The sequence below is a fragment of the Labrus bergylta genome, chromosome 16 (genome assembly GCF_963930695.1).
Source record: "Labrus bergylta chromosome 16, fLabBer1.1, whole genome shotgun sequence".
In the NCBI taxonomy this organism is placed as follows: Eukaryota; Metazoa; Chordata; class Actinopteri; order Labriformes; family Labridae; genus Labrus; species Labrus bergylta.
In genome coordinates, this window is record NC_089210.1 from 8006155 (window position 1) to 8018816 (window position 12662).

Below are 12662 nucleotides of genomic sequence, written 5' to 3' on the forward strand. Positions count from 1 at the left end.
TGTTTTCCTTACACTAATACTATGTGTCCCTAGTCCATCCTCTCTGTTCTCTGCCTGCTCCACTTTTCAGTAAATGTGTTTTCCCTTCATGACATCACAAAGGGCAGCAACCCCTCCCCCAGGTGGGTGACACTCCCACAGCTAGGTGTCTGTTCTGCCCTCAGAGTCTGCATTTTCACCGTTAACAATTGGGCATGGTGCAAGAAAGGTCGGGCCGACCAAGCCCTTCCAGAGGGGGGCGTGGTCTAACTCAGCTCATTTGCATGTAAAGCTATAGTTTCCTACTAATTCCCCCACAAGTAACTGAAAGCTTGAATCATTTTTTTTACTGCTGTAATCTATCTATGGCTGATAGAGATGCTCATATGTGAGGCGTTTTTGTGTGTTCCTTGTGTGTGTGTGTGTGTGGTGTGAACATGCCTGACTCTTGTCCAGTAATTGAGGAGCTCCTCACTTACAAGTAGAGGAGCTCTCGACTCTGAAAAGAGCTACACACAACCGCACTCACACAGATGACTGTGTGTTACTGCCATCAACCATTACACATCAAATTACATCACAAGAGACTGGACTGTCTTCAGCAGCTCACACACACACACACACACACACACACACACACACACACACACAAATCACGATCAAGTTAAAAAAAACAACTGTTGAAGTCAGCTTTTATCTTTTTCCGCTCCTTTTTCTCTCTTCCTCTTAATTTACTAATTTTCTCTTCTCACAGTGAAGAGTAAATTCAGCACGACATCACTTTCTTTCATCTATCTCCATCCCCCCTCCCTTCCCCTTACTCTCCCTCTAAGTTCTTCTTTATCTCTCCCTCTCTTCTTCCTTTCATTCTTTATTGCATTTCTTAGGCTGCATCAAAGGTCTGTTCAGTAATATTTCATATAGAAACTAATATGCACACCTGGTGCCCTTTTATTCCTGTCTGTATGCAGGCATGAATAATTAAGTCTTTCCAGCAACCTGGCTATGAGAGGGTGTGTCCATATTATGTGTGTGTGTGTGTGTGTGTGTGTGTGTGTGTGTGTGTGTGTGTGTGTGTGTGTGTGTTCTCACTGATCTTGGCCTCAAAGCAATATGCTATTTTTTTTGTCATCAGCAAAGAAATGATCCAGACATCTGTCAATAATATGTCATTGCAATTTTTTTTTTAAATCATAAGAGATTGACAACAAGATACTCAAGTTTTATCAGTAATGAAGGATGACAGTTATTGGCTGTAAGCCGGTGGTTGACCTGATTGACAGGTGGGTGCAACGTAGCTGTTTGTCAGGAGGCTTAAAACCCGCCTCAGCTCCAGGTCTTTCCCTGACGTTGAGTTGACTTAAGGTTAAGTTGAGATAGCATTTCCAGCATGGCGTGCGCTATCGATGGGCTTCCAAAGCCCCCTGCAGTAACAGATGAGTGACATCACCCAGTGTTCATCCACTATTTTTTACATTATATGTTTTTTTTGTACATTACCGGAAAGGCTCCGTGGTCTGATGAAGAAGTTCACTGACTTTGGTCTTAACCGATTTCTTAAGTTTAGGTGCTGAGAGTGAGCCTGTTTGAAACTTAGACGGAAATGTATGACTTCTATTAAAGTTATTAAAATTTGTCTTGAGAAAGAAATAGGTTATAAAATGTATGGGGGGGGGGAAAAAGGTGGCTCATCAAAATGATCACAAAATGCCTCATAGATCAATGAAATATCGTAAAACTTCCATGAGGTCGAAATTTTATGCACAATGTTTGTTGTTGTGCTATCAACCCGGACACAAGCTGTACCTCAACAATACATCGATAATGAAAGAATACTGCTTCTTTTCTGTCTGCGCTATCAGAACACTCTTCTAATGTCCTAAATGAATTTAAATAGTTTGACCCTCTTGTAGCTTTTGAGTTGATTTGTGAGTGTAAAGTGAAGCTCCCGGAGCTGCTCGGCCTCTGTGACAGAAGTGTGCGTCATCACAGGCGCTACCTGATTTGTTTAATAATTCACTGGTTTTCTTAAAACAGAAGGGAACAGTGTACCTGTATGCTCTGACTGTAGAGACGAATTCATCTGTACCCACATATTTGTTTTTCTTTGTTATTCAAATTTCCCTGCATTTGAAAGTGAAACAGAAATCTTTAAATCGACTCCCTCTAAAACACAGAGGAGAGAAGATATAGAAAGAGTTTCGTAAGAGTGTTGTAAAATCAAACTTTTTGAAGGGATAGCTCAGGGATTGAAATAAAAACACATCTGTCAAAGTGTGTTTCAGACTATCTCTGAGTATGAGCAAAAGTTAGTCAAAGGCAAGGACATCATGTTCTGCAGGAGGTCTCATCACTTCTGCAGGAAGTTGTTCCTATTTAACCTTTGAGTGTCCTTCATAGCACTTGAAGTTGATTCCATTTGGTACTTTGTTACATTAGAGCAAACTGTTGTGAAATGTCCCCTCATGGGAGGATAACTGTAGGGCACATTTGTACAAATTGTGGTTGATTTTGTTTAATTTGCATTCAAAGGAATGCTCCTTTTTAGACTTATCACAGCTGGTTAAATGTTAAAACTCTTCCATGACTCACGTAGAAGCTTAAAGGCCATTGCACACTGAGTCCGTTTGGATTTTGTGAAGGATAACAGTCATTGGCAATAAGGCGTTTGGCTGACCCGATTGACAGATGGATGCGATGTAACGGTTTGTCAGGAGGCTTAAAACCCGCCTCAGCTCCAGCTCTTTGCATGTCGTTAGGTTAACTAAGAAAGTTAGGTTGAGATAGCATTTCCAGCATGGCGTCCGCCATCGACGGGCTTCCAAAGCCCCCTGCTGTAACAGATGTGTGACATAACCTAGGCTTCTTCTATTAATATTTACAGGATATGAGACACACTCACGACTTCCTCGTCCTACGTCTGTTCACCTTCCACAGGACAACAATTGTGAAGCCTCTGTACTTCCAGCTGCATACGTGAGCAAATCAAGATTTAATGCCTGCCCATTCTGTGATGTTAAGTACAGAGAACCTTAATTAACATCACTTGTGCCAGTGTGTCAGAAGATTTAAATAATCCATGAAGTTAACGCTGCTGTTCCTCTTGTGTATGTGCGCACAATGTTCTAGCAACGCACCATATGCAGGCACACCTTGCTCTTAAGGGAAATGGGAGAGGACAGTCTGTTTATCCACGCTTCATTGAGCACACACTTATAAATAATCACCAGACTTAATCCAAACCCTTCGCACCTTTCTGCCATGAATGCCCTCAGGCTATGCACTGTTAACTAGCAAAAAGAGGTATTGGACATGCCCCCAATGAACCTGCACCACGCACTTTATAGCATGAGCTTTACATGGTTTACAAAGGGTTCTATCTTTGATATCCTCTGGGGAAAAATGTGCTGACATCTAGTCATTTAATGTACTACCTGGCTGCAGTTATGTACAACTTTTAAGGACCAGTGACATCACTATTGGAAATGGTTCCAGGTGCAATAAAGCAAATCTCCAACCACAGTCAATGTGATACAGGCTTTAAATTTCAACCAGGCAGGGCCTCTCATCCACTGCTTGACTACTCTTTAAATGTTTTAATGTTTTTATTTAACTTTTGCTAAACTCTATGATTGGTCAAACAAAACCTTTGCCATCTATTGGTTTTTTTCTATTTTAAGGGTCTTGAGTTCTTTTCTCTGCTTGTTTTCTGTTATTCATACTTCAAAGTCTACTCAGTCCAAGAGTGCTTTACAAAGGCAGTGGGAGAAAAAAATCTGACCGGTCAAAAAATGTATCAGTTGTTAAAACAAGACAGACAGCAATACTGCGTGCAAAGGATTAGGGGGGAATGGAAATATAATCAAATTTAATTGCAAGTGAAATCAGGAAGGACTTGTGTTTTTTTTAAAAGGAAATGACTGACTGTGTTGTTCGAAGAGCATGAGCCTGACCAGTAAAAGTCAAGTCTTAGCTAGCTACATTTTGATTGGATAGTGTGAGGGACTTCTGAGTCACTGAATTATCATGAAGTGAAATGTCCTGATTTCACCTGGATTAAGAATGACTTCAGTTAAACAAGGTCATACCGACAGTACTTAAAAAGTCACAAATGTAATTTTGGGACACAGAAGCTGTGGGTTGTGGATTGTTTCATGAGCGTCATCAATTAACAAAAAGATCTGAACGACCCTCACTTGACCTCTGTAATGCAGCAAGAACTGATCCGCAGTCTGAGGCAATTGTTGTGAAAATTCTTTACATAAAAGATTAATTCAGGCAAATTAGCTCAATGTGCGCGACCCAGTTTGAGTTCCTGTTGCATAACGCAGCTTTCTTCACCTCTCCAAAATTCTGCAGCTGTTAGAGAGGGAGGCTGCAGATGATTATGCAACACACACACACACTCACTCACCGCACACACACACTCACATTGACACAAACAAATCGCACATGTACCAGTGCACTCACAGAAACACATTCAAATAAGACACACAAAACATGAGTGAGGGCTAGCGAGTGAATTTTAGATGACCATGCAGCACATTAACTCTTTTGAATAATTGAATCCTCTGAAGTTAAGAAGCGGTCGCCAGGGGTTTGCTTTGTTGTTCCTTGAAGAACAATTAGAGTGAAAAGGGGGAGCGGGGAGCGGGGAGCGGGAAGAGAGGGATGAGTCATGCTGACTTTGAGTGGGGCATGCGGGACTTCAGACACCCGTCGGAGTTTAAAGAAGCTCTTTGTAGATAATGAAATAGAAATCATGGAATGAAGAGATTCACTCACGGTTACATAACACACACATGCAGACGCGGGGGAAAATGCACACACGCATAAAAAGGCAAGCGCTAATCATTTCACATATTACTTTTCTGCACATTTTCAAATGAGTTAACACTCAGATAAGTAACTAAAACAGGTCATCTTGAGATTACAGTGTATTAACAGACTTGTTTTGTTGCCTTTCAAATGCCAAAGCTGTCCAATAAAGTCAAAGAAATGGTGGGTTCATGGAGAATGGTATAACCGCTAATGTCGCTGTCCATGGTGCTGAAAACAGCTGCTTCACATAATGATGGAGGGAGAAGCTTTTTTTTTTCTGTTCTCTTTTTCTCTCTTTCATCCATCTACTACTGAGTGTGTCTCTTCATCTGCCATCCTGCTCCCCTATCCATCCTCTTTATCTGCTTTTACTCCGCCCCCCCCAATCTCGACTCCATTACTCGTGACATATGATTGGCAATGCTGCATGTACAACAGTACTGTGTGTTCTACGGAGCACTTCTGGATTAATTTAGGAGAACAGGCAACACAGGAGAACATATAAAAACATCAAGAGCTCATGTTTGAGGCAGAGGAATGTATGTGTAAATGGGTACATTTGTGGAACAGCAAGGAGAAAATGTACAGTTTATTTTGTATATGTAAAAATATTTTTCAAAGTAAGGTTATACGCTGAGGTATGACCATTAGTGTGAATAAGAGAATGAGGCTTTCCCAGCTTGGTGGGCCTCTAAAAGTCTGAATGAATGTATGTTTAAGCATTGATCAATTCCACATTTCCTATCCACAAGCAGCAGGGCCCAATCAATGAGTTTAATGATAAATCCTCCCATAGTCACGCACAACTAATGTTTACATGCAGTGAACCTCTAACATAACTACTCTGTGAGCTGTGACACAGTGACCACTGTGGTTAAAGTCATCATCAAGTGTTTGCATTTGAATTGTTTTCCCCCAAGAGTTTGGTCTGAATGGGATCTGAGTGTCTTATTTAATGGGTTAAGTTAAGATCATGTCGGGGCGCCCGTGGCTGAGCGGTTATGGCGCGTGCCACCTGAACAGAGGCTGTAGTCCTTGAAGTGGGCGACCTGTGTTCCAATCTGACCTGTGGCTTCTTTCCTGCATGCCATTCCCCACTCTCTCTCTCTCTCTCTCTCTCTCTCTCTCTCTCTCTTTCCGAGTCATGACTGTCTACAATGAGTGAGAAGTGTGAGTCCTGCCGGCTGTATTGTTGACATGTTCACATATTGACATGGACGGGACGGCCCTGCGTATAAAGCTGTTTTAGTCAAGGACTAGAGAAAAGAAGAATAACATAGTCTATGCAGCAGTTTGTTTTGGTTTAATGCTGGTGCTGAAGGGTGACACCTACTGGATCAAAAGTTGCACATCCTTCCTTTAAAAAAAGTATATATTAGGTTTTCTGTTTATGGGGACGGCCAGAGAATCACAGTGTTTTTAATACACTGAGAAGAATAAAAAAAACATGGGGCTCCTGGGTGGTTTGGGGCCTAAAGGGTTAAAAATGTAGAGGCATTTGTCATGATTTTTACAATTCTAGTGTGCTTCTTTTATATCCCTCATGTTTATTTCCAGCCCAGAGTGTGTGTGTGTGTGTTTGCGTGTGTGGGTGTGCGTAGATGTATAGCAGTCCGCAGCATTATGTAAAATGATGAGCAGACAGGAAGTTCAAAGTTGGATGCATCCAACGCGTGAGCTAAAGGCAGATAATGATGCTTGTCCTGGGACAAACCCTCGTTTACCCAGCGTCGAGTGTGTGTGTGTGTGTGTGTGTGTGTGTGTGTGGCGGGAAAAGAAAGGAGAGCGCAATGACAGTACACTGATTCTAATGAGGAAGTGTTTCTGAGACAACTCCCATTTAGTCCATTTAACACAAGAAGAAGAACACAAAGAGAGAAGCATGGAGAGGGGATGCAGGCTGTGGGTGCAGCTACTCTTTCTAGTCATTTCATCACTCTTGTTATGTTCAATTTCACATCACAAAGTTCAGAACTCTTGCTATGCTGTCACTAAAGACATGGAACAAGACAAGGCAAAATGTATTGCATCACTGCCACGGGCTAAATAAAAAATGGCCGTAGCCACTGTGAAGTCACCCAAGAGCTTGTAATTTGCCTTTTTTGAAGCCTCGGGCTCTGCGTTTAGCTGGCGCCATATTTGGACTAGATTGTGACGCTAGAAAGGAGCAAGGGCCAATAAAAAATACCAAACTTAAACCATGCTCAAACACAAGCTTTTCAGTCTCCTCTCCACGGCAATTGCCTTCAATAGAAATTAGAGTGGAGAAAGGAGGATGATTAAAAAAAGGTAGATGAGTCCCTCCTCAAACAAGCTGCGTTCATTTGCAAGGCAACAGATGGCGGACTTCACACTTTAAGTGAGAGAGAATAAAAAGAGAAAATACAGTGGGGGGGGGGAGGAGCTGGTGACTGAGAGAAAAAGAGAGGATGCAGAAGGGGGGGAGGAGAGGTAAAGGAGCAGGATGCAGGGTGTGATAAGAAATCTAACAGGAAAACTAGGTGATACAGAGGGAGAGAGAGACCGCGATAGAAATTAGAAAGTAAACATTGGAGAGATAAGAAAGAAAAAGAGCGAGGGAAGGTGAGAGAAAGTGGAGCAACTGAGCATCTGCTAATCCTCCGCGGACGTGTTGTTTGCATGATTGAGATTGGCCACAGTATGATGTATTCAAGCACACCTCAAACAAATGTGTTCTGCATGTTTGTTTTTTTCTCTGCACAGATTTTAAATGGGGGTCCATATGTCAGACACATGACACCACTGAAAGCTTCACATGCAAAGAATACACTGTTAGTATGAACTCCTGAGCACTAAGCTAATGCCTTATAGCTACCATCAAACACTATCAGGCTTAAACTAAAGATGCATTCAGGTCAGCTGGGAAATGGAAATATATGTTAATGTATAAATGTTAAGAAAGAGGAAATAGGCCACATTTTTAGGATGAGACATTTAGGTAAATACGCTCGATACATTTCCCCCTCGGAGTTGAGAAGATGCATTCCTCCCTATAGGACTGTCCACTACATATGAGAATAAGCTAACAACTGCTAAACTTAAATGTGATAGACACTTGTCCACATGACTCTAGAAAAGTCCCTTTCTTCAGTTAGTCCAGTGCACTTCTTCCAATAAAATCCCACGTTGATGTTTTAAGTCAGAAGATTTGCACTTGTAAAAAGTCAAAGGCTTGTACTGTGTCTGTATGTTTTTGTTTTTTTTGTTTTTTTTTACTACTAAATGTTGGGAGTAGAGAGAGGGGGGGGGTGACATGGACACGGCCACTCCGACGAGGCCTATAGCTTCTGTCCATGGGGTGCGCGACATAATCGCTAGGCTATCCGGGCTCCTTGATTTTACACTTTCTTTTTACTTTGAGTTTTTATCCTATTCTATTTAAGCTCCACTCAGGCTGTGGAACAGATTTTCTATATACCTGTAAAATATCAATAAACATTCTGGTGTAGAGATCTACGTCTAAATCCTAAGTAAAACACATTATGGCCTTAAAGGTATGAGATACTAAGCTTAAGCCTCTCCTATGCTCATACACTTACATAAAATGATGTGACATCTACACCACTTGCCTGTTGAGGCAGTTTGCCCTACAGTAGCATAAGAGCATTTCTTTTAGCATGCGTGTGTGAACCATGGAGGACTCACTCTAGTGTCCCTGTTAGTTAAATGCGGCATTCATTAAACAACACAGGACCCTCCTGCTTTCCTCCTTCCATGCTACCCACACAGTGCCATCTGTCTTGAATCTATTGCCCTTTCTTCCTCTTTCCATTTCTCTCTCTGTCTCTGTTTGTGTGTGTGACAGTAGTCATGTCAGAGTAAGGCTGGCTGAAGCACTTGCAGCAGTCTGCCTCTTTGATGTTGAGCCCTGTTGAATTAGGCCATCACCCAGCGGTGCTCTGCTGCCTGCCTGCCTGCCTGCACACACAGTACACTTGCGAGGACACAAATACAAAGAATAACAAATGCTGGTTGCAAGGCATGCACATAAAAAGTAGTATTCATGCTGCTCACACAGAAGTGGCTGATACACACATATAAATCATGCAGGTCACATAACACCTTTAATCATTTGCCCTAAAACATGTCCACGCAGTTCTTATTCCCTCCCCCACTGCTTCATAACATCCATATACTGTAAGTCCTCATTTCCTTCTCCGCTCCTCTTTAATAAACATAAATTTGAATTCTTATTCAGTGCTTCTCCTCCGAGGCCTTTATACTATGGTACTTCAAAGCACATGCTCACACTCATGAACACACGCAGGGAAAATGTAGGACATTCGGCAAGAATTTATTCAAGAATACAGAAGACGGGGAGGAATTCATTCCCTTTCAATCTGCTCTCTCTCTCTCTCTCTCTCTCTCTCTCTCTCTCTCTCTCTGACAATATGGTGGAATGAATGGTGCCAAAGTGACTAAGGCAGACGGGAAGCCTCCTGAATTACACATAGAGAAAAAGCTGGTGACCTGACATTTCATAAAATGAACATGATGTCTTTAAATGGTAAACTCTGTTTAGGGAGACATATTAAAGAAAACATGAAATAAAAAGGAACATTCATGAATCCAGTTTTCAAATCTTTTACGGGCTGTTTGAAGCCTGAGTCTGTGTTCGAAACAATGAGTTTAAACAAAATTGAAACCTGTCAAACATAAAAGCTTCTTAATGTAGTGATGGATTAAATATTCCAGAGTAATGTGGAGCTGAAGTTCGGAGGGACCAACCTACAGTGAAGCTTCATTTAGCTTTCCGTCATATTTTTTGAGGCCAAAGTTTTCCAGCTAGCTAACTCATTAAAGCTGAACACTGTTGGAGAGTTTTAAGACAATATTAGTTGAAATAGAGCTCATGTTGACCGCCCCATTTTTTCAGCCGCTCTGGTTCCAGGAGTAAATCTCTCCTTTCAAATCCTCCTTCCTTATTTCAAGAGATTACAGCTTGGAACCAAGGCAGGCTGCTATAAATGCATGTCAGTGAGTTTTGCGTTTAAAGTTCTACATATAGCGACATAATCACACAAGTGTAGCAACTTTTTCTGGACTCTTAGACACTCCATTATCATGACTGCAGAAATAACCGGTCACTATTGGTCATGTTCTTGCAACAAGACTGAAAAACCAAAAACAGACCTTGTTCCATCCCATGCTTCAGTAGCATGACTGTTCTAAAGAACAATGTAGCCAGAGCTGCATGTATGAGATTTTTAATCAAAGAGAAAAATACAACAAATGGTATGCACATTACTACAGTATTTTCTCTCTCTCTCTCTCTCTCTCTCTGTCTCTGTCTCTCTCTCTCTTGGCTCTCTGGTGGCCAGGAACAGCCCTGTGGTCAAACTGGAGACCAGCCAGGGATCTTTCCATCAATTAGCTGATTTTTTTCCCCCCGCTGTCCATCTCTGCCTTCAACTATCACTCTCTCTATCTTTTTGTTTTTCACTCCATCTCTCTCTGTGTCTGCCTCATTATTTCCACTGTTGGTGGCCTACTCCAAGAACATCGCATTCGAATGTAGGACACTTAAAGAGCAAAAGCGAATTCTTCCACTGTTAAGTAACCGCCCAAAAGATCCTTAAAACCTAGCGGCAGTTTTGGATGTTTTTTGTTCTCTGTGTGTATCTTGAAAACTAAGTTGTGGAGATCTTGACGAAGGATTTTCATGAGGAGAGCAGGAGGTACCAGCTGTTCACATGAGACAACAGCAACTTCCTATTTTACACACGCGCAGAAACACAGGCATAAAATTACAACACACAGTTGTGCTTCTCCACGCTCCACGTCGCACACAGCGTGACATCGCTGCATATCAATTACACGGGGAAGTGAAGTTCTATTTTCTAATTCAATCGCTCAGCGCTGGTGTCACATCTCTCGCTCTCCAGCCTTCTCCCTGCCTTCTCGTGCTCTTTTCAGCCACGCTCTCCCGTTTCCCCCCTCGATTCATTCCCACTGATGCGTCTCAGTCATCACAGGGCTGGTGGTGGTGGGTGGCGGGGTTACTGCTCTTGTTTATGCATGCATGTATGTGTGTGTGTGTGTGTGGAGACAGACAAAGTGTGTGTATTTCTAACCCTGTTTGAAATTCTTCAACAAACATTAGGATGCTTCTTTCTTTAAAGTGCTTTAAAAAAAAATCCAAATTGCATCCTTAACCATGAAACTCTCAAACACTGGCAATTACTCTAAAAGAAGCTTCCATGCCTCAACATACCAACGACCATAAAAACATGAGGGCAATTTTCCTCTGATCTCGAGCTTCAGGTGGTAAGCTTCCATGCTATGATGATAAAAAAAATACTGTTACTGGGTTGGGAGTGATACAAATGTAATGTGTCTGACATATTATTATATTTTGGCCTCATTATTATGTTTTTCATTGTTTAATCAGTTGATTATCAATAAACAGTGAAAAGTGAAAATCAGGATGGAAATCTCGCCATGTTTCAAGTAAAACTACATATTTAAAAATCTAAAGCTATGAGGAGAAAACAGCTACTAGCTCATACCACAGCTATCTAAGAATAACTTGAAACTAATATACGTGTTTGTAGTGGAACAGGATACAAAAGGAAATGCTTTAATTCCCAGCTCAGGTAATGGGAGCTTCCAATTGACTATACTGACTACTGCAATTTAGATCAATGTCCCTCCAGACTCTCAGTATCATTTGTCTCTATAATTAGAACTTGGGAATTGTCAGATTTCCTACATTTATATTTACAAATGCCAATATGCCTTCCAATCCTAAATAATTAAGTCGATGGAAAATGGCCGCGCTGCAGGTATATAACTTCAGAGGACAGTTAGTCCTGCGTTTGTTTATTTTATTACCTACAAAATAACCAAACAGCAGACAGAATAAGTTTGATGAATATCTCTTCTTGTTTCTCCAAATGACTATTTTAGTATTTTCTAAGGATACTTAAATACTGGGCGGCTGTGAGTCAGTGGCAGAGCTGGTTGGGGGTTCGATCTCCAGCTCCTGATCCACAGGTCCCATTTGTCTTTGGACAAGACACTTAACCCCAAGTTGCTCCCACTGTTTTGTCAGCGGTGTATGAATGGATCGATTACTTCTGATGGTAACTTTATATAGCAGCCTCTGGCATCAGGGTGTGAATGTGTAGGTGTGACCTGCGGTGTAAAAGTGCTTTGAGTAGTCACACGACTAGAAAAGCACTATACAAGCTCAAGTCCATTTACCGTTTCAAACTGCCTCTGTATGTTTATATCATAGATTTACGTATGTGTTTGCTATTTTGCTTGATGCCTTCAAGGCTTAGATTAATTAATTTTCTTCTGGCCCAAGCAAACTGCACATCTGAAAGGTTTCATGAATACATTACTCATAAGCAGAATCAGTCATTTCATCACTTCTCCCAGAAGAAGCTGAACTAGCATGTTACATCACATTCTGGATAGACTGTACTGTAAAACCAAACGTGTTCAAATAATAATATATGTGTTGGATAAGTTCTTAAATAAAACCATGACGCATCACATTTCTGGATTTAATCATGTGATATTTATAATTTTCTCATAACACGCCTTGAGAGAAAAAAATACTGCTTTGGATTTTCTTTTGCAGGCATTTAATAAATGTACTCCATGTTCCCTGTTCTCCATGTTTAAATCACTCTATTTCTGTCTGTCTGTCTCTCTCTCTCGCTTGTAGATCATAACCATTTGAACAATGCAGCCTTGTCTCCCCTGGGTCCTGCTATGGCCTTGTCTCACCCTCATAACAACCTGGGAATTGGCTTCAACAAGTACACCTCGCTCAAGGCAGTGGGTGAGTATGACTACGCACAAACACACATCCAAACACGCAGCCAAAT

General features: G+C 41.4%; 1 protein-coding gene across 1 annotated transcript in view; it reads left to right on the forward strand.

The window, feature by feature from the left end:
* Positions 1–12662, forward strand: part of LOC109996504 (protein shisa-9) — a 92725-nt gene that overhangs the window by 65474 nt on the left and 14589 nt on the right. Inside the window, exon 4 of the mRNA XM_065964735.1 lies at positions 12500–12616. Within this exon, the coding sequence (XP_065820807.1) occupies positions 12500–12616 (117 nt within the window). The remainder of the gene's footprint in view (positions 1–12499; positions 12617–12662) is intronic.